Source organism: Elaeis guineensis, chromosome 3, assembly GCF_000442705.2.
Source record: "Elaeis guineensis isolate ETL-2024a chromosome 3, EG11, whole genome shotgun sequence".
NCBI lineage: Eukaryota > Viridiplantae > Streptophyta > Magnoliopsida > Arecales > Arecaceae > Elaeis > Elaeis guineensis.
Window position 1 is genome coordinate 55,117,158 of NC_025995.2, and position 23,048 is coordinate 55,140,205.

At 37.7% G+C, this 23,048-nt stretch overlaps 1 protein-coding gene across 8 annotated transcripts in view; it reads left to right on the top strand.

Annotated features, from left to right (window-relative positions):
- The first annotated feature begins 284 nt into the window (after nt 1-284).
- Nucleotides 285-23,048, top strand: part of LOC105032953 (translation factor GUF1 homolog, chloroplastic) — a 178,792-nt gene continuing 156,028 nt past the window's right edge. For 3 of the 8 annotated variants that reach the window (XM_029261168.2, XM_073253778.1, XM_073253779.1), the window contains exons 1-5: nt 290-822; nt 5,595-5,771; nt 19,836-19,922; nt 20,313-20,369; nt 20,551-20,622. In XM_029261168.2, coding sequence (XP_029117001.1) covers nt 577-822; nt 5,595-5,771; nt 19,836-19,922; nt 20,313-20,369; nt 20,551-20,622 — 639 coding nt within the window. In that variant the 5' untranslated portion in view covers nt 290-576. Of the gene's footprint in view, nt 823-5,594; nt 5,772-19,835; nt 19,923-20,312; nt 20,370-20,550; nt 20,623-23,048 lie in introns of all 8 variants that reach the window. The other 5 variants (XM_073253777.1, XM_029261169.2, XM_010907557.4 and 2 more) reach the window with 5 other exon arrangements.

Below are 23,048 nucleotides of genomic sequence, written 5' to 3' on the forward strand. Positions count from 1 at the left end.
GCTGGGTTGAAGAGCTTCTCAACTCGCAGCCCTTTATCGCTGACCTCGCCAACTTCCTTCTCGCCATCGAAATCCAGGGGTCCAAACTTGAGGTCAGAAAAATGATTGCTGATCCTCTTCTCGAGATCCTGAATCCCTTGTAAGTATGAAGCCGAGCCGTATTTTATCTTGATGTTCTGAAATTTGGCCGAAGACTGAAAGGCTTCGTCCGCAGTGACCTTGACGGCCTCCAGCTTCTCCGCTTCTCCTCTTATTTCTTTCTCGGCTATCTTCATTCCGGCAGCCGATCTCAGGCGTGGAGATCAGGAGCAACTGATAAAAAACCCAAAACCCAGATGAGTCCGAATCAAACTCGATCCCGCCCACCAGCTACCTCGGGACTCACGACAACCAGGTTTCTCCAATACCGGTCCGGGTCCGGGTCCGGGTCCGGGTCCGCCGTGCAAGCCATACTCCATTGCTCCCTGTTCGGGGGTGGATATCGCTCCCTTTTCTGTGGCCAAAAATTCTGCTTCGGCTGTGCATAGATCACATTCTCCGATCACTTGGCTCTCCTCCTGCTCGTCCTCCCGGAGAATGCTTATGGCCAGTGACTTCTGCCGGCTCGCCAACTTTCCGCGGCCTCAGCCCACCACCAACCACAGAGGAGCTTGGCGGGGTTCTTGCTCTCCCAGGCCTTTCCCCTCTGATGGCCGTCCCTCGGAACCGTGGGCTTTCAGGTGCCTGCGGATTGCCCGGCCTTCTGCTGTCTCACGAGGCCGCAGCGTCTCCTGTCGAGCCGCCGAAATCACCACTGATCCGGGCCAAGACCGGCTCATGAAGGTACGCATCTTATCGATTCTAAAGAACCTCGTAATGTAATGGTTGATATGCACGCATGGATGGTGGGAGAAACTTCTCGTATCACCCTACAGTTTTGTTTGGGAGGATACTTGGTTAAGCACTGATGACAATTCTGTCCTAATCCTAATCCTAATTCTACTAGCACTACTCAAAAGTGGCCAGGTTTCCCAATAAGTTGGGATTTCCATGATTCTGTGCTAATAAGAGTCCCATGTACTACAAAATCCAAATCCATAAGGATTTTTTTGTCATGGGAGAAAATAATGTATCAAATAAAATCTTGAATAATCTCAAGAGGAAAGTATGTCAGAATTTAATCCACACTAAAGTTTTGTTTTTTTCCAAGTTTATGCTGTATGCCAAATATTCAGTAGTGGAATCGTGAATTTTGTATGTGCTAAATAAAATAGTGTCTAAAAGGAATTTAATAAAAATCTAGATCTGTAGCTCCTTTTTTTTTGGTTTGATGAGATAGGTATCTTTTTGGATATTTGCAGGAAGAAATATGTCATGCATATAGAGAGCGAATAATGCAACAAGATGCTATAAGAAGTCTGTTCAGACCATATTATGCCAGGTGGTAAGGATAGAAAAAAAGACATGCAGTCTGATGTCACACATAATTTGAAGCATGCTAAAAAATGAAAGAGAAAAAATGCATCCAAGACCAAAAATTGAAGCAAGCTTCATAATTACAATTGATTGTGGTGGTTCAGAGAATATAGTTCCTTGATTTTATAAAGAACTTGGATCCCTTAAATGAGGAGGTAAAAGATAATAACTTGTTTGAACGACCACCAGAGGGTCAATGCCAAACACTTGTTTACATTATCAATGGACCCACACTTATCCTGAAATGTAGTATTTGATATGCATATATTCAAGAACTTGTAATGATACATGCTCTTAAGCATGCGCAACAGATAAAAATAACCTAATAAGGACTCATAGCCAATATAAATTGCAAACTATATGTGTTGTTAACTGATGATAGTGTATGTACTTGAGGAAATATGTTTGAATTACAGTTAAATAGTTGCTTGCTGAATGAAACTAAATTATACGAAAAAGGATATTGGCTGACTCTGTCAAATTGGAAAAATCTGATCAGGGTGATCATAACAATTAAATGAATGTGACAATCTAGGTTCTTTTAGATTTATACATAATGATGGTCAATAGTCCTGACAGAATCATCTTTTAGCAATATAAATAGATAAATCTTCAGATGGGCGGAACTAGGAAAATGGAAAAAGAGTTGTTTAGTTTCTGGTAATTGAGGGTCATTGACATGTGGTACCACATGTAATGATATCAGGAGTGGTATAGACAAAAGTGCGAGAATATTTTGAATCCCGCTCAGTTTAGCCTATGACCCATAGTCAACAATACAGTAGTGGGATCATGTTAAATTCTCATGAAACTCATTAGTGTATCTTGGGCACAAGAAAATGAAACTTTATGCATATTCTAGGAATAAACTTGGCATAATAAATTGAGTTGGGGGGTTGCAATGGCCATATTTGGGGATGCAAACCTATTCTTTTCTAGAAACACATTTATATATTTTGGGTTTGATTAATGAAATTTATTCTGTGAATAAATTTGGCAATTCATGTAATAATTGCTAGAATGGCATAGACAAAGGTTCTTCACAAGGATACCAAGTAGTCTATCATTAACTCTTATTGAGAGTGTTTTGAAGGCCATTATAATATAGTACCACCATGCAATCATGTTAATTTCTCCATGAACTCATTTATCTTTTTGGGGCACAATATAATAAAACTGTATGTGTATTTTGGGAATAAAGTCGGCAAAATAAATTAAGTTGGCAATTGATAAATCTTCTAGGGTAATTGAGGTATTGTTTGGTTATAACAAAATGGAACTTTATAAGCATATTTTGGAGACAAACTCAGCATAGGGATATCTTTGGTTATTGAATGTTTGCACATGGAAGAAATATTGAAACTTTCATATAGTAGGAAGGATAAGCAGCTAGTCTAAAAATCAGTGGATAATTTTCAAAAAATGCTTTAAATTAGTGAGAATGATATCACTGCTTGCTTTGACATTTGGTGACTGCTTTCTTTGACATTTGGTGAAGAGTACCAAGGTTCGCTGTACCAGTACCGGACGGCGTGCCGGTGCCGGACGGTATGGTACGGTACTGGTACCGTACCATACCGACATACGGTACGCCTAGGCGTAACGGTCCGGTACCGGTACACAATATTTTTTTCGATTTTTAATTTTTTTTTTGAATTTTTGAAGTTAATAATTGATAAATACAACCTCAATATGGCATTATATTGCATATTATTGACATATTTGGGTTCAATTTGGAGTTAGATTGCGGTACAAAGACTCTTGATCCAAAATTTCAAACATATATTTATTTACATTATATTTCAACTATGTCATCTTAAAACTAAAGAAAAAATATATAAAATACGCATTAAAATATATTTAAATATTTAAGTACAAAGCGCAATAACTGATATACGAACCTTAAGATGTACTCTGCATTTAATTTTTTGTCGAGTGTCTGTGACGTTCGTAGATGTCTGGACCATCAACATAATCTGAAGGGATATCAGTCCAACCCTCTAGCCAAACTGCACCGTACTCTCGAATATTCATCATCCCATAAGGCATCCTCTCTGGATTGTAAGACATCTCAGACCTCTCGCTAAAATTCTGACTCTGAGAAGTATCCTCGAGATGATGATACGATTGTAGAGGAGCCCATCCAAATATGCCAGTAGCAAAATCTGATTCGTAAGATGCTTCAGACTGCATAGGGTAGTAACCACTAGAAGATGATGCCTCGGATGCACCATATGCATATGGATCATAAGGTGGCTGTGGATAATAGGATCCATAATGCGAGGATGATCTAGATACATCCATGGACCCTACTCTATGTGCAAGATCATCCACAGCTGCATCATGTGCTTTTATCTAATAGGAAAATAACATATTATCTTACCTCCGGTCAAAGATCAGCCTCTCCTCGAACCACTCCTACAATTTGACGGAGTTTTTTTCTTTTTTTCTAATTTTTCGGAGGTCTCAACGGTTTCGTTGAGACCTTCATATGCTTCGGGAGTTCTCTGAGACTTTTTAGAGAACTCAATCATTTAAAAGCTCTTCGACCCCACCCCTCCCCCCTCTCCATTTTTTGCATGTGTGGATGTCGGCACGGTTCGGTTCACGCCGAACCGGTACCGAACCGATCCATACCATCCGATTTTGGGCGGTATGGACACGAACCGGACCGAACCGAGCAGTTCGGTGCGGTTCGGAGAGTTTTTCGAAAAAGGTCCAAACCGGACCGGTAATGTACCGGTCTGGCTCGGTACGCCTCGTACCGGGCGGTTCGGCCCGGTACGGCGAACCCTGGTGAAGACATTTTGAATACATACCTTAATCATGCTGTGCCTCAAGAATATGAGTTCCGTATGGTAGAATTGCTTGATTTAGCCCAGAGTTTGTGGTTTTCATTGCTAGTTTAGGGGTTCTCATAAGCTCAAAAGGGAGCATTTTATTTTCCAACATTCCACCAGCTAAAACTACCTTTTCAGTTTGGACGAAACAGAAGAGGTACAGAAATGGTTCAACAACCAATCGTAAAACAAAAGCAGCATAAATAATAGAAGAAAGTAGGAAGAAAAGGAGACAAATGTTGGTACCATACATCCCATATAGTTCCAATGAGTGTGAGATACGGACTCATGATGGTTAGTTGAGATTTTCAAACCTTATAGGTGACAAAATATTATTGCCTAAGTTATTGAAAACAAAGCCTAATAAACCCTAAATGCCATATTTGACCTGATTCGAGCTCATTTTGCACTATTATCAGCAGTTATTAGTTTCTCTATTTGGATTACATAGACAATATGCAAAATTTGAAAAATGGAAACAGTACAACCTGCTTTATGCATAAAAATAAGAGATAAAGATGGGAAGAACATAACCAAATGGATTATTGCAAGCACAAACGACAACTGACAGAGATGAAATTGTTTCAAATGGGAGCCAGAGATTTTTTTTCAGTTATTATAATTTTTAATGGAAAATATACAAGTTATACATTATTCCTTGTCCTTGCAATATTAGTTTGTCTTCTTTTGCAGGACTAACGGTATTCTTGTTTCTTAAAACATAAAACTATGATATTTCCTTGCTTGAGTTGCTTCTTTTCAAGGAATCATGAGTATCAAGCTGTCTTTGAAGATACAACAATACCATGGGTTACTGGTCAGTACAAAACTATGCACATGATATGTAATGTGCTAGTGCATTACTGGTTGGCACAATTGGGCTATGTGCCACTACTTGGCATTTTGCTGTGATTATAATGCCCAACATGGACATGTCTTTGCATTGCGCCTCATGGTATTTACCATGCCAATGCTAGAGTGGTATGCGTAGGATTTAAAAAATCAAGGTGTAGGGGCTGCACAGGCTGACTGATGGTTTCAAATGAACAAGGAAAGAGAAGGTTGGATTAAGTGACATGGGATCTGTACATTGGCTCAGGGCATAGGTAGTTCAGCATGTGGTCAAATTTCTGATGGAACTAACCTGAGAGGTGATGTGTGCTGGTCCCTAGTCAGTATGATAGGTATAATATGGTGCAGCATTAGAATGGGCATGACCTTAATCCTTGCTGTGTATTTAACATTGTGTACGAATTTAATTTTCACTTTTCTGGATGCCTCTTGTTTCTTTTTGATCAGGTCCCCATATCAAATATTAGAAACTTCTGCATCATTGCGCACATTGACCATGGGAAGTCCACCTTAGCAGATAAATTATTGCAGTTGACTGGTACGGTACAGAAGAGGGAGATGAAAGAACAATTCCTAGATAACATGGATTTAGAAAGAGAAAGAGGTATCACAATCAAATTACAGGTATGCCTAGTTTCATGGTCTTGCTTACACAAAATCATTGAATGCTATTTCAATCCATGAATTCTATTTATAATAATATTTTTTTTAATCATCTCAATGAAACTACATATGCTTAGATTTTGGAGTACTGGTACATCTTTTCGCGGCCTTAGACATCACATCATTAAGTATTAGATGAAAGTCATCATTCCTTCAAATGTTGTTCTGACTTGCTTTTGGATGAAGCTAATGACTTAAATCATGTGAATCAATTTAGATCATGATGCAAGTTCATATCCAATTTTGAGGAGCGTGATGCATTGCATTGAAGCATCAAAAATTATGAAAAGCTTAGACTAGGCACAACAATGAAGAAAATTGAATGCTAAGCCAAAATTGTTTAATTTATTTTTTTTAATTATATTATTGGATCTTTTCTTCAGGTAATTTTAACATGGTTTTAACTTTTAACATCCTTTTAATAGGTTTTGTGCATAATGGTTATGTATTAGGTTTGGGCTCGGGAAGTCCTAAATTCATTTGTATTTAGGTTTAGAAAGTTTATTAGGTGTATTGCTATCATAAGGTGAAATAGGAATCTGTATTATATATGTTATAGCTGGGGTTGGTTTGGGATTAGGAAATTATGAGTGCTTAGAAAATCAATAACATAAGAATGTAAGACCACGTTATACCCAAAACCACGCACCATGGAGAGTAAACTATTTAAGTAGTGCTAGCCCCATAAACTTCTAATTTGAAGCATGCACCATTTTGATCATATCTCATCTACCACATTCGAATAGGGCTCCTAGACGTGTAAGCCAAACAAGACCATCGGTCCCGTCCCATCTATTCTTTTCCTACATAATCAATGTGATGTCTTATACTTTTTTTTCTATTTTCTCACTTTTCACCATGATCTTGTTGCCCCCAAAGAGAACTCGTGCCCCTCTCATGAATATCTAGCTCCATTGTTATTTTTTGTTCATAAGAATGCCACAAAATCCATTTCACTTTTTTCTCTTAAATATGGTCAATTGCTACAAAAATAACAAACACTGGGATTAGGGCTGAGCAAAATACCAAAATCCGAAGAAACCTACCTAATTCGACCTAATAAACATCGGTTTCAGTCGGTTGAAAGATATAAATCAGGCTGAATCGGGTTGGGGTTTGTAAAAAATCGATTATTTACGATCAGGTTCGGTTTCTACACTTTTAAACCATATGAAATCGAACCAAACCGATGTAGTATTTCACAAACTCACTTTCATTTTGGGACGGCATCGTTTAGACTTTAATATTTCATTCTAAAAAACATTGCATTACTTGTTTGGATTCATAGGAATATTAATGTTGAATTGTTGATGGAAGTACATCAATTTGAGATAATTTTAAAGTGAAAGCTTTCAGATGTGTTGCTTTCCGATGAGTAAATCTTTCATTTTTCTATTTTATTTTATACATGTTCAAAAATAAATCCAAAATTTATAACTTATAAGGTTTAGATCTTTTTGCATTAAATTGACAAAAAAAAAAAAGCTTAAGTGGCCAACATTGGACTTAAAATCGATATTGGGTCAACATTGAAGTTCAAACCGACACAACTCATCCAAACCCGCTACAAACCGTTCACTTCGGTTTCAAATGGTTTATACATGATAAACGATCGAAAACAGATTGAATTTTCTTCAATCCGATTGGGTTCGGTCGGATGAAATTTTTCTCTCAACCCGACCGAACCCGATCCATGCTCAGCCTTAACTGGGATTCTATCCATGAAGGGGTTAGGCATGCATTTGGTTACCCTTACACTTGACCAGTGCAAGTATTTCTGCTTTGTTTAGATGGTGGGGATCAAGATATGTTGTGTTGGTACCAAGACCTATATTGATTGCTCAGTAGTATGGTATGGCACTGTGCTATTCTGTTTTGAGCCCATATTGACATGGCAAAGTCGGCAAAGGAGGAGAGGAAGAAGGAAAAGAGAGGGGGGAGGGGGGAAGAGGGAGAGAGAGGGAGGTGGAGGGATGGCATAAGAGAGAGACCAACAAAGGCGGAGGGAGGGCCGTCGGGAGCCCTCGATTGCTTGTTTCGAACGAAACAGGGGTTGGGGTCTTTTTTTTTTGGAAATCACAAAATGAAGTTAATTGCACTTGCCTCTCTCTCTCTCTCTCTCCCTCTGCCTCCCTCTCTGTCTTCCTCCTTTTGACTCCCTCCCCCCTCTCTCTCTTCCTCTTCCTCCTCCCTCTTCCCCTCCCTTGCCGGTTTCTGGAACCAAGGAGCTTAATTGCACTAGTTCGCCCCCGGTATAGCTCGGTACACCTTGATCTGGATGGTTTGGGCCAGTACAGTATTCCATGGTGGGGTCAAATAAGAAAGCTACGCAATTTGCATAACTCCTATTTGTTACTCTTTCATTGTCTCAACTAGGATTTGCCGAACTTCCTTGAACCATCTGGTTCGGGACAGTTTTGGTGTTCGAAATGCGAAACTGATGAGGGGGAGAGAAGGAAGAAAAGATAGGAAGAGAGAGAGGGGGAGGGATTGAGAGGGAGATAAGACCTTTGGAGGGTAGTCGAGCTCGCTGCGCTACTGTCGAGCTTGGTGGAAGCCGGAGGAGAGTTTAGGGAGGGAAGGAAAGGGAGGGAAGGAGAGGGAGAGGAGGTCACTGGAGGCCTCCAAAAAGTCGGAGAGGTTGCTGTGCTGCTGTCAAGGATGGTGGAAGGCTGAAGGAGAGGCTTTGACCTCTTGATCAAAACAGGAGCCGAAGCCCTTGTTTCCTTTTTTTTTTACTTTGATCAAGCGAAGTAGGCAACATAATTGCTGACTTCACCATTTTTTTTTTGATTTTCAGTTGAAGTTGCCAAAATGTTGCTGATTTCAATCAGAATTCGTAAAAAAAAGAAACCGTGAAGTCTACAAAGAAATTGTGAAGTCTAGAACTATGTTGCCAACTACATCTAATAAAAATTAAAAAAATACGAAATAAAGGATGAAGCTCCTATTTCAATCGGGAGGAGGGCAAAGCGCTGGAGCCCCTCCTGTAGGTTTGAAATCACCTTGCAGCGGCCTAGCAGCCTTGTTGGCCCTTCGGAGGCCTCTTTCTCCTTCCCCCCTTTGCCCTCCTCTAGATTCCATCGAGCTCCAAAGCGGCACGGCAAGCTTGGTTACCCTCCGATGATGTCCAGAGGCCCTTCTTCCTCTCCCTTTCCTTCCCTCCCTCCTCTCTCTTCTTCTCTCCGGTTCTCCATTTGCCCTCTTTATATCGGTTCGAGCCTAGTATAGAATGGCATGGGACGTATTGAACTGCATTGCTGGTCAACTTGTCTGGGTTTCGGTATCGGCATAGTGAATCTTAGTCTCAGCCCAGATTTGTTGAACTTGTATTGGAAGTCGTATTGGCTGGTGATTGGTTTGACATTATATGAGCCCATACTATGCCGCCTCGAGGTGTATCGAGAGAGGGAGAGTGTGGGGGAGAGGGGGAAGGAGAGAGAGGAGGAAGGGAGGAGGAGAGAGGTTGAATGGCCAGTACTATCCTGCTTCTAAGAGAGTAGTGATCATGGGAGGAGTGGGTTCTATTTCTTTGTGGCAAGTGGCTTTTCGATGACAGAAGGCGACTGGAAGGGAGATGAGAGGGCCTTCATCATGAGATCTAGCGATGGTGCACCTGTGAGGGGTGGAGATTAGAACCCTAGGAGAGAGAGAGAGAGGGAGATGGGGAGGGAGGGAGGAGGGAGGGAGGAAGGGAGGGGGAAAGAGAGAGGGTGGGAGGGAGGCCGATACCTTTGTGGTTTAAGGAGAGTAGTGGCCATGGGGAGAGTAGGCTTTGTTTCTTCATGGTGAGGGGCTTTTTGGTGATGGAATGCGATGGAAGGGGGATGAGAGGGCCTTCATGTGAGGGGTGGAGATTAGAACCCTAGGAGAGAGAGAGAGAGGGAGATGGAGAGGGAGGGAGGAGGAAGGGAGGGGGAAAGGGAGAGGGTGGGAGGGAGGCCGATACCATTGTGGTTTAAGAAGAGTAGTGGCCATGGGGAGAGTGGGCTTTGTTTCTTCACGGTGAGGGGCTTTTTGGTGATGGAATGCGATGGAAGGGGGATGAGAGGGCCTTCATTAAGAGATTAAGAGGCAGATATCGGAACCCTAGGAGAGATTGTGAAATTGAGCGTTCAGGACATCGAGGGGGGATAGAGGTTTTATTAAGCCCAAATCATCTACACTGTCCAAACAATTTTGGTTTTTGACTAGTTTAGTTCAGGATGGCTCGACCAGCCTTAACTATGACGATTTCTTATAAAGAGTTCATAAAATCTCTTGCTAGTATCATCTTCATTTATTTAACATTTTATTAATAGAAATCTTGCTAATAATTGGAACCTTCATTTAGTATAACATTGTACATTACTTAATTTCTACCACTACTTTTAAACAGCCATATCTAGGACTGTTCATTCGGTTTTAACCAATCCGATCCGAACTGATCTGATCCAAAAATCGAATAACAAAAAAATGAAAACCAAAAACCGATCCGAATAAGAGAGGAATCGAACCGAAATCGAACCGAAATCGGTTCGGTTTTTCAGTTTTTTTTGTAATTTTTTCATTTTCAATTATCCATTTTTGATACAACATATTTAAATAATTATTGTCGATTTATTGTTAGTTTGTTACATAATATTTAATTAAATTTAGGATCTGTTGAATTTGTTGATTGATAATTTCTTACATTAAAAAATCAACAATTGATAAGTAATGGTACATTGATATTTGATAAACGATAAATCGATAATAAACAAAATGTAACATATCAAAAATTACATCATCTATAATGCAAACAAGCAACCAAGCATCATAGCAAATTATAACAATAGACCAAATGTAAATATCCAATCATCCATCCACGTAACCAACAAGTTCTAAACATAGTAAACAACATAAATTTAGATTATGACTTCGGTTTTCGGTTCAGTTTTTGGGATTTTTGGTTTTTAACCGAATCGAACCGAAAATCGAAATTCTGGAAAATGAAAACCGAAAATCGAACCGAACTATATTTGGTTCGGTTTCGGTTCAGTTTTTCGGTTCGGTTCGGGCCGGTTTTCGGTCTGAAACCGAATTATGAACAGCCCTAGCCATATCCACAAAATTTGCCATTGCTAAATTGTCAAGCTTTATAATGAATTAAAAATTTGAGTAAATTGCACTGATGCCTCTCGAGCTTTGGTGCAATTACAAATTTGCACTTAAAGTTTTGGAAATATACACAAACTCCTCCCGCTTTCTGTGAAATAAGCTAACGTACCATGCTGGCATTATCATTCTCTAAATTATTTGAGTCTTAAAAGTTAAAATATCTTATATTCCTTATTTTTATTATTTTCTTTTATTCTTTTCGTTATTTGATTCTCCAAACTTCATATTTTTATGTTTGCCAAATTATTCCTAAATATCAAGCTAGCTATGATGACTAGAACTCGGCCAAGGAGTATGCCTATTAAATCTCAAGATTTTGTTGTATAATTTGGTAGATTTGGGCTTTCAAATGGGCCATGCTAGCTTCTAGCCATAGATTCTAGTAGTCATGAATAGGCGGGCATGGCCCATCTCAAAGTCCAAATCTGGTAAATTATATGCACATATCTTGGGTTTTAAGAAGCATACTTCTTTGGTTGAGTTCTAGTCATCATCACAAGTTTGATATTTGGGAATAATTTGGCCAAATATTAAAATTTGGAGTTTGGAAAAAATTCAAAAAACAAACTGAATAAAAAATTAATAAAAATAAAGAATATAAGATATTTTAATAGAAAGATAATGATCAGGGGTTATGCGTTATGCATGTATCAAAATATAAGTAGTGGAATGTATATCTCTAAAATGTTGGATGAGAATTTGTGATTATCCCAAAACTTGCAGAGGGTAAGTGTAATTTAACCTTTTTGATACAGCAAGAATAAATATAGTCTTTTCTTTAAATCTTGAATGATCCTCTTCTTGTAGTCTAGAGGGTACCCATGTTGTGCTCATGGTGTAGAGTGTAGACTATACACAACCTTTTTCTCTTTTGATCTTAATCCTATCAACTATGACTTACCAAAAAAAAAAAAAAAGCTAGGATTGGTTATTAATTTTATGGAGTATGACATGGACTTTTTTTAATGATTATCACTTGTTTTAGCTGACATTTTGTTTTATTATGTCAAGGCTTCTTAGATAGGCTTCCCATTCATCAATTTTTGTCCATTTATCATTTAATTGTCATAAATTCTTAAGGCTTTTCATTGCTTGTCCAGAAATTTGGTGATCAAATAATTTGTCAAATGAAAAAGATGAAACTTGCTAATCTATTGTATCGTTTACAAATATATATAATACATCAAGACCCACAAAATCTCATGATTGTGGGAAACAAATAAAGAAAAGATACAATCCCATGATTGCAGGAAATAAATAAAGAAAAAATTCAAATAATATAAAATCAGGATAGTGGAGTTGATGGAGAAATTGATATATTTTTTATGGAAGAATTATCATGCTTTCCAAATATAACTTTCTAAATATAATAATATTCCAACATAATTATTCACTTACATATGTGGTATCATTTCTGAGATTACCATTTTCAATGTTATATTTCTTTTTTCCCTCTCTAATGTATGTATGGGCATTTGTTTTGTCATTTGTGAATTTTGGGTATGATAATCAGGTGATTTTGCATCTTCAATAATGACCTTATTGGAGTTATGCTACATGGGGGCCAGCCCATCACTAAAAGAGGCTATGATGAATTTTCAAGGATTATTCTGTACACAGCTTAGAGCATAGAAAACTCTAGGGAAAACTTTTTTGTTGGAGTTTTCATCCCTATGACTTCTTCTAGTCTTTTTTTCTTCTTCTTAATTTCCATCTCAGTTTTCTAAATTCTTATCTAATCCTTGCTTATATCTCTTCAAATGGCTGCAATATTGCTGTATTTATTTCTTTGTTTGTTAAATCTTAGTACAAAATTAAACAATGCTAGATTCCCCAACTTGGATTCCTAGGTTTCTTAACTTGCATTACACTTTGTAATGACTGAAAAGTTCATTTATTTGGCTGCACTAATATCTAGTTAGCCTTCTGATCCTTAACAAGAAGAATGGTAGAGAGAAAAGAAACGACAGGTATGAAAAAAAGAAGAAAAGAGTTACACATCCAGGATTCTCATATCAAGGTTTAATGTCTCGGTTGGATTGGGGGTGTCTCATCCATCCTATCTTGTTCCTATGAGAAAATAGGATTTGGATGGGTGTTGGGACTTTGAAACTCATCCATGTGGAAAGAGAAGAAGAAAGAGGAAAGAAAAAAGGAAGGAAAAATGAAGAAAAGGAAAAAGTGAAAGGAAAGAAGAAAACAAAAAAAGAAAGGAAGGGAGAGAAAAAATAAAAAAATGGAAAAAAGGAAGAAAGGAAAGAGGGATGAAAAAGGTAAAAAAAATAATGGGATAAGAAAAAGAAAGAAAAAGGAGAGGAAAAAAGGAAAGGTAGAAGAAAATGAAAGGAAGGAAATAATGAAGAAAAAGAAAGAAAGAAAGAACAAAAAAAAAAGAAAATAAGGGGAAAGAGATGAAGGATATCTAATGGGATGCATGACCAGGACCATTGCAAGGATGGGCGGGATAGCAGGGCATTATCAGGACACCTCCATTCCATGAGATTTAAAACCTTGGTTAATATGCTCATTGAAGTATTTTGGATCTACCTGCCTAATCTCGGCCTTGGTAGTCATCATCATATGATATAAGAATCCTATCTAGAGGTGCCTCTTACCATCCATCTTGAGCATTCAACATAGTGGTGCCTTAACTACTCCCTCAGTCCACTTCCAGAATTGCTAGCTCGTCGCTAAACCCTTCATAAGACCCTTTCGTGCAACCACAGGCATACCTACTCATCTACCACTTGGCACTTACAAACATTTGATGCATGCCTACCTTCTTCTCAATAAGACTATCGAGTGCATTATAGTGTGTGGTGATGCAGGTGGCTGCTGGCCTCAGTATTTGACCCCTAGCATACTTGGTTATATATGAATTTTTCGATTTGGACATCTCTACCACCTGCTTCGCATTGTAGATCTTGCCAATATCCATCAACATCTGGTTCATGTAGTGGGCAGCACATGTGGTTTAGAAAATGTGTAGCCTTTGGATTAGAATATCCCTAGTGTCCTTGTGTAGTTGTATTATGGTTCATTATCAGTCACCACCTACATGACATGCTGCTACCTTTTTTGATCATTATTTGCTCTATCAAGCTCAGGATGTATGGGCATCCTACACTTCGTTAGAAGCATCAGCTGACATATGAATGAATTTCTTATCACAATGTCAAAAAATTGATGATGCTATGCCTATTGGGTCCTGTCCAACTATCGCATATTGGTGTCACACCATTAGTCTACTTTGGTACGGTGCTATCTATCTCTCTAGCTCTTTGTTGTGACTGTCAAGCAGATCACCATAGATATCTATTTGTCGAGGAGGATCGATAACTTGACTAGCTTGTTGAATGGAATTGATGGTGGAAAGGTAGTTGGTGTTGTTTGAAGCATTTTCAGGGATGTGCCTGAAGTGGAACCACGAAGCAATAGCTCTCCACATGTCCTTTTTCTGATCCTTGATGAGCATAGAATCAATCCTCCACCATTTTGAATTTTTGCTAGGAAAGGCACATAAATCCAAGTCATGAATAGTGACCCTTACTAGCATATCACTGGGCTTCTTTCCTTATTGGGGAAGGTCCTAAATGATGCTATCTAGCTGCCAACTTTATCGACAACCTTTGTCACTGTTGGTTCTTCCTGTAGCTTGGATCTACCTTAGTGGATCCAAAACAAAGCCCCTTGTATTGTGAGGATTCAAATAATGCCTTGTGCCAAGCAACCTCCTTTCTTTACCATTGATCATCAGACTGTCCTGTATGGTAGCCTGAATTTGAGCCTCCTCCATGTCATCTAGATCTGACACCTCATAATACTTCGGATCCTTCGAGTGATATGATGCTAGGTCAGCTACCCAATGATCAATCTCTGCTTGTTTCTTTGCACCTTTTTCTTGCTCTCTGTAAAGTTATGAAGTGCTCGTTCATCAACTATCTGATCTCTTATACATATTTCTTATATGCAGCCACGTCAGGGTAACCGCCAATCAAATGTTGCTTTAATCTTGTCACCCCACCCCCCACCACTTTGCATCGCACTACTTACATTGCCCTGAAATTACTACACCATACTCTCTTCCTATGTCAGTATTGTAATCATTTTTCATTCTTGAATCCATTCTGCAAGTTTGAAGAACCCATGTCATATATCACCTTATTCATTCTAAATTACATAAAACTGAATCTACAATATTTAGATAATAAATAAAATTTTATATTTTGAAGATAAATTAGTGACCTTTTCGATTTGATTTCACTTAATATATGTAATAGTTTGTAGTGTTCTAGAGAAACTACATATATATATATTTTCCTGAAAAATATGTCCCAATTATCAACACATTACCATATTTTTCATGATTTTTAGTTAAATTAATAATATTTAATAAATTAAGTACTTAAAAATTAGATAATTTACATTCTAATGAAAAATGGCTGAATTACTTCAGAAAATATGTCCACATTGTCTATATAGAAATACAAATTTTCATATTATCTAAAGAATAAATTTTAATTTAGATTAATGGCAAACCTTAGTACTACATATATCCAGTGATTTAAGTCCTGAAAGGATGGGGGCCATCCTGGTCATCCTATTCCTCTGAGATTCCCACACTTGGGATGGATGCGGGACCCCGAAATGTGCATCTAGCCTCCGTCCCGACTGTTGCACCTTCTTCTTGACCGGATCATGTGCCGATACAGTTGTCTTAGTTGGGACTTGTCCTATTTTTTTCCTTCGATTCGTATTCTGGAGAAAGAAGAATGAGAGATTGATGTCACTGACCTTTTTCTGCTGATGTGTCGCCGTCGGCATTGTCATTGGGAGAGGAGCATGGCTGGGAGGAGCATCCATCGGAGTTTGATTCAGATTATCCCACAAAGATCGAGAGGACCGCTCCGGAAGGAGAGAGGAAAGAGAGGAGGGAGGAGGGAGGCATTCGGATTTCCGACAAGGAACCAACCGAGAGGGAGTAGAGATTAGAGAGAACTAGAGTAGTAGACAGTGGACAAGCAGCATCGAAATACATCTACAATCATACCTGGATACTTGCTCTTATGAGAAAACATATGCAAAGGGAGTTTCTTGGGCTAGGGTTGACAAGATTTACAACTAATTATATAGCATTGAAGAGCCTTCTTGATAACAAGTATGATTTGAGGGCTATGATGACTTCGAAATATGTAAGGGCCAATGATGGATGACATGTTGTGGGTATTATATTGAGTAATAATTTTTGGAATAGGTGCTCTGAGGTGGTTAAGGCAGTAGAGCCCTTGTATGTAGTGTTGCAGATAGTAGATACTGAGAAGTTTCCTTAGGTGGGCTATGAATATCCTAAGATGTCTGCTTGCAAGAAGAGATTATAGCCGCAATAGGACAGAAGAAAGCAGCACCATATTTGCAGAACAAATGGGATGCTCAAATGAGTAAAGAATTGCCGTTGGCAGGTAAAATTTATTTAAATCTCCGTCTTTTATCAAATAAACTATGAATGTTTTTGCTCTTAATCAGTATTGTTCTTACTTTATGTATAGCCTACTATTTAAATCCTAAATATCAGTATGATCATAATATTGCCTTGGATGAGGAGCTTTTGATGGCCCCAAGGAATGTGGTGTATAAGCTAGAAAATGATTTGGACTTGCTTGGATTTGGTGTCAAAATCTGCAAAAGATCTTTCCTAAATTTTCTGCCCTAAAACCACGGAAAGAATTAAGAAAAGGGTGGAGGTCATGGGATGGCCTTCTCTCTCTCCGCTCGATTATTGTTGTAAGGGGTCCAAATCAAGGTTTGCTATACTATCGATACTGCCACAGACCAACTGTACCACATCATGCCAGTATTGAACTGGTACGCATATGAGAGGTGTACTGTGTACAGATGCTTGTATGCCGAACCAGCCACTGTATCAGGCATATCGATACTGTAATAGAATGGTATTGGTATGGGGTCGACTATCGAGATACTGAACATTAGCCCAAATTGCCTTGAACCACTCTAAACCAAGTTGATTGCTTCAGGACTAATTAGTTGATGGAAGACTTGTTGTTTAAGGAAGTAGTCCAATGATATAGGTCTGAAAAGGAACTTAATGCACATATCTTTGTATGGTTTAGTTTTCCTTTTCTGAGATTGACTCCCCAAAAGTTCCGAGTGTAATTGTAGTCTGAGAGGGCCTCTTTACACGGATGAGTTTACTACTTTGGGTAATTATCTAGTTTTTCAAGTGCTGTGTAGATATCTCTACTACAAGTCCTCCAAAGTCTGTTTGTCTTGATCTCCCTCGAGAGGTTATAAGTGCTGAAAGTTTAGTATGAATGGATCCCTCTAAGATGTGTAAACATTTCTACCAATTGTCCTCTGTCTGCTTGGATCCCATAGGATGAAATAGCATTGTGTCATATATGGGGATGGTTTTGCATCAAATACTTCCAATAGAATCTCATGACGGAGCCTGCTACTGGTGATAGATGGAAAAAGATAACTGCTTTTGGGCATATTGACAAGGTTTTACGTGAACTAGGATTCCTCTACATCAAGTACCAAGTGTTGATAACACAACATGGATAATTTGGGGAATGCTACTGTTGATGGCCCTTGTGGAAAGAAAAGTAAGTTTCCAATGGTGAAACAGAGATCAGGTCCAAGCAAGGATTCATGTTTTAATGGTACTAGCATATCCTTCTAGTATCATATTATTCTAATGAGACAATGGTAGTGGGGATGCCTTGGGGACACTGATTCACTCATGAACTGGGACATCCCCACTAGCTCATTGGTATCGGTCATGGCTAGTTTGGGATGCTAGCCGGGTTCTCCCATACCAGTCAAGACAACTAGGTTCTGCTAATGAAAAAGGTTGTTCAAGCACAAGAGAGAGGAAAACTAAGAAAAAGAGAGAGAGGAAGGAGAAGGGAAAGAAGAGAAGGGAAACTAAACCCTACAAATCCCATCATCAACTCAAAAACCCTATTAAGGATCTTAAACCTGTAAAAATTCATTAGAAACAACAAAAGTTAATGACTTGAAGAAAATGAAAAAAATATAAAAAGGAAAAGTGGCTTTCGGATATTGAACAAGGACTTCTACCTGTCTTGAGTATTCAAGCAAGAGCTTCTTGGTACCATATCGACTCAGTAACAAACTAGGATAGGTATCAACATCGGAACTTGAATTCTTGGGTCCAATTGTCAACTGTCAATCTATGATGACCCCATACCAAAAACACTAATGGTCTAGAACTCCAGATTCTAGGACATGACATAATAATCAAATAGCAAGAACTCAACTACGTAACAATCATTACTCCAACAAAACTATTTCACATTTATATTTCCATATAAAACTTTGAAATTTCTTAGTAGCATTAAAATAAAAAGGTATTTTGCTTGGTGAGTGCCTTCTCATTGCTTTCAGCTACTCTTCATTTTCTAAAGATTCTGGAGCATTGGATCATGGACTAATTTTGTTATGTCAGAAATTGGAACTCCGAGTTTGGTTGTCTTTAATTCACAGAACTTCTAAACTTGAATATAACCTAAGGGTCTGTTTGGTACTTTTTTTCCTGTTTCTTTGTCTAAAAACAGAAACATGAAATCCAAGGTAGAAAGCATGTTTGGTTAGCTTGTTTCTGTTTCTGTTTTAGGAAAACAACTTTTGTTATTTCTGGAAAAAGCGAAAGTAAAAGGAAATTCACTTCTAGCCTTTTTTTTTTTTTTAAAGTGGGATTTCACCCTTCTTCTCCTAACCCTCTTATTCCACCTAATCTCACCCTCAGCCTCATCATTGCCACCCAAGCACGGTGGCTCCCCGGGCATCATGGGCTATCTCTCCAAACCGATGTCGAGCTATCCCTCATCCCCGGCCACATCGCTAGCCCCATTCCCACTTCCTCTTCCTCTGCTGCTCCCTCGACTGTCTCTCCGCCCAACGTCAAGCTCTCCCTGGTACTCGATCACATCAATGGGCCGTCCCCCCTCCCTCTCTCTTGTTGCTGGCCACATCGCTAGTCCTTGTGAAAAAAAAAAGAGTGAACCAAACATATTTTTTGTTGTCAAAAATTTGAAAAAACTAGAAACAGAATTTCTATTTCTAGATTTTTTAAAAAGAAGAGTGACAACAGTGCCAAACGCAGCCTAAGTTGTCACGACTTGTCGGGTAAATTTCAGAAAGCAAGGAGATCACAAATTTCACCTGATAAATTTCATGATATATTATTTAAATCATTGGAAAAGAGCCTAATGACTGTTTACTAATAATGTGCATTATGATAAAATTTTTTTATTATATGAGTTATCTAGATAATTAGGTTAAACAATTCCATAATTAGGAGATATTTTTGTTCCCTCTCTTATTTAATTAGGAGAAACTAATGATTATTTATCAATGGTCTGTATTATGACCAAATTTGTTATTAGCACCAATGCGAATGAATTGCATGATTTTGTAAACACATAATACCCATTCTGATCTATTTTATTAGTAATTTGATGGGTTTCACTTTCATATGATCAAATAAAATTCAATATTAGATCCATTATTTGTTATGTTTATTAGAGATTAGATCAGGTACTCCTATAGCCTGCATATAAATAGCAGATAGTCTTGAATCAGTATTGTTCAATCTATTTGGAAACTGAGCTGGTTGTGTTGTTATTTGTAGTCTATTTTGTCAATATCGGTGACTTTATCATAAATAAAATTTTGTTGTGCATAATTCATCTTGGAACCACATAAGTGAATGCAAGTATGTGGTTTGACATCTCTCTTATATATTACTATTCCATATTGAAAGTTATATAAATTCATGATTATTGATAATCTTACTTGATACATGAACTGCTTTTCTTCTTTATACCTAATTCCTTACTGTAGGCAGCCAGGATGCGTTACATTTTGGAAAATGAACCGTATTGCCTTAATTTAATTGATACTCCAGGGCATGTGGACTTCTCATATGAGGTACAATAAATTAATTTTTCATTTCATCATCTTGTAATATTTTTGCAATATGTAACGTATAATACTGAAAGCTTTGATCCTTTTTCCATGCTTTTTAAGCCTCACATAGCATCACATATCTAGCATAATTGATTTAGTCTAAATGAGGAAGCACTCATTATTTTAACTAGGGGGAATGTTATTACTGAATGGTTACATATGTATTATAGATGGAAGTTGATATTCGGAAGAAATTGTTTTCTGGCTTACCAGACAGAAGGGCCCTTTCATCGGCGTTGTTGCCTTTGGACCAAATTGTTCTATGATTGCTTATACCGGTTGTTTATATATTTGTTTTTGCCGAGAATAGCCTACTTTGTTAAATGAAAATTATTCTATTTGGTGGGCTAGGTTTCTCGTTCTCTTGCGGCTTGTGAAGGTGCCCTTCTTGTTGTAGATGCTTCTCAGGTGTGGTTGTTTTCCATCTGACTCAATATTGACTGCAAACAACTTAAATATTGCAGGGATAATGATATCAATAGATGCTATGGATATTAGATTTCTGCTTACATTGCATATTTTCTTTAAATGGCGATAATCCTTTTGGATTGCAGTGACCAATTATTGTTATTGAATTATAATGATTCAGGGTGTGGAAGCTCAGACATTAGCTAATGTTTATCTGGCTCTGGAAAACAACCTTGAGATTATACCAGTGAGGGTCTCTCTCATCTTCTTCATGATGATTTGTTACTTCTCATTTCATGGTGGTGTTCTATCAACTTATTCACCTTTAAGGGATCTCATTGTTCAGTTTATCCCTATCATCGTTGTGGTGCAGCCACTTGAAAAATTTAAGTCATTCTGTGTGTTAGCATTGTTAAAAGTTTTGATCCATGACTTTATGCTTATGTGCTAGCCTCATCATCTCTCACAACCTAGCCTAACCTTGTATCTCTCTCCCCAAATTTTGTATCAGATCCGTAAGTGTGCTGCCATATCATGTTGTAGTGCCTGTTTCTATGATTGTAGATATAGCAGTACCTGTCGCTATGATTGGATGTTCTTTGATTTTTATTGTCTAGTGCTATTGCACATCGTCTTGGTGAATTAAATTGCAGATCAAGCATAATAAAGATAATAAGTTGAGAAAAGAACAGTCTTTAGTTATGACATCCAACATAACATTTCAAGCAACTCTAAAGGGACTTAAATACAAAATAAAGAATAAGATTTCTTGAAGCTTGTTACAGTACATATGGTCTCTTTTAAGAGTGATTTATCTTATTGAGAACTTGAGAAAGCTACTCAAGGTATTATTGAACATAAATATTACAATTTCAAGATGAAAACCCAACAACCTCATAAAAGATTCGAGCTTATTAGATGAGTCATTATGGTTGCTAGGGAGTAATTTTTGTACTTGTAAGTTGGATTCTGGCTTTTGCATTTTAGAAAAGATTTGGGTGTCCATATGGAGATGGGCTGCTTGTTTCTTAAGAGCGCTTGTGTATCTGTAAAGTAAGTCATGGAAAAGCTATAAAAGAGGCCCTGTGGCTAGCCAGTTTAAGGCAATTTATGTGGTTTTTTCTTCAAAGAAAGTGTTTCTGCCCCTGTTATCTGCAGCCTTTTTTTTTTTGTTGAGTCCTTAAAACAAGGTTTACCATAAAGGTGGTAAGTGGTTGGATCTTTGCTATAAATTTCTCAGTTGTTTAGAGCATTGAGATGCACATGTTGTACCATTCTGGTCCTTTATTAATATTTGAATCAGAATAGACTGGCATAATATGTGGTAGATTGGACAGCCTTATCATAGAGATGTTCTAGAACCCCTCCCAGCATTTCGTTTAGCTTTTTATTTGAGATAGCTGCTTTTCCTTGTGTCTCTTAGTGTTACAAGCATGGTATGTTGGACTGGGTCGGACCGCCCAGTTCACCCTGTATTGAGCTGAACTAATGCGGGGCTAGGTAGGTTCGGCCCTTTTTTTTTTGGAAAACTCACCTGAAGCGTTCTGAACCGGCCTAGGGTTCAGCCCAATTTGGAGTGGTTCGGCCCATCGCTCAATTATTTGAGTGATGGGAAGAGCCTTAAGAAGGCTTGGGTATGCAAACTTCTCCCTGACCTTCGGTTTTTTATTTTTCCAAGCTCGAAGATTCTCAAAAATTAGAAAAATATAAGGAGATCATGCCAAAATTTTCAATTATGGCATCATTTTATTATATGCTATAGATCTATGGATGATCTACATAATGATGCTAAAATCATTAATTTTTGTTATGTATGAAATTTTTAAATTTAAAAATACATCTTTTGATTAAAAAAAAATTTGAATAATATTTGTAAAATTAGAATATTGTTTGGGGCCATGCAAGCAACTTTTGATGTAAATTTGATGTCCGTTTATGAAATTTTTGATGCATGATATACATAGTGGCCTGGGCCTAAATTTGATTAAAATGGAGAAATAAATAGCTTTTCATGTATATCCAAAGATTTAGAAAAATTTATATAACATCCGTGGTAGGAGTCTACATGGATTTGAGCTCAAATTATATTTTTTGAATTTTTACAATTTAAAAATATTTTAAATTTAAATAATTAATAAAAATTATAGTTAATTCAAAAAAATGAAAAATTAGCGCTACATATTAGATAATTTAGAGGTATTTTTTGAAGTATAAAATGTATTTTCTGAATTTATGGTATTTAAAAGTATTTTTTAATTGAGAAATTATTAAGATTTGGGACTAATTATGAAAATTTACAATTATGCCCTACATAATTAAGAAGTATTTTCTGAAGTAGAAAACATATTTTTTTAGAACAAAATTTTATTATTTTTATATAATTACTAAACTGAAGTACTTGTTAAAACCTATAGCAATGGATCAAATCAAGAAAGAAGGATCCAGAGTGTGATATTGATTGGGACCATGGGCAAATGTTCTTGAATTGGCACTATTGAAAATTTTACTGGTGCACTACAGTTCAAGGAAGGAGTAACTAGATCGAAACAGCACTTGGCTGATGGTTATCTCGATGTAGCGTACCGAAAATGCTCAGAGGAGATCTGACAGCTGATGAAGAAGCACTTTGCTGATTTCAGATCAGTGAATGAGAGGGTTGCAAAGAAGGCAGAGATGGAC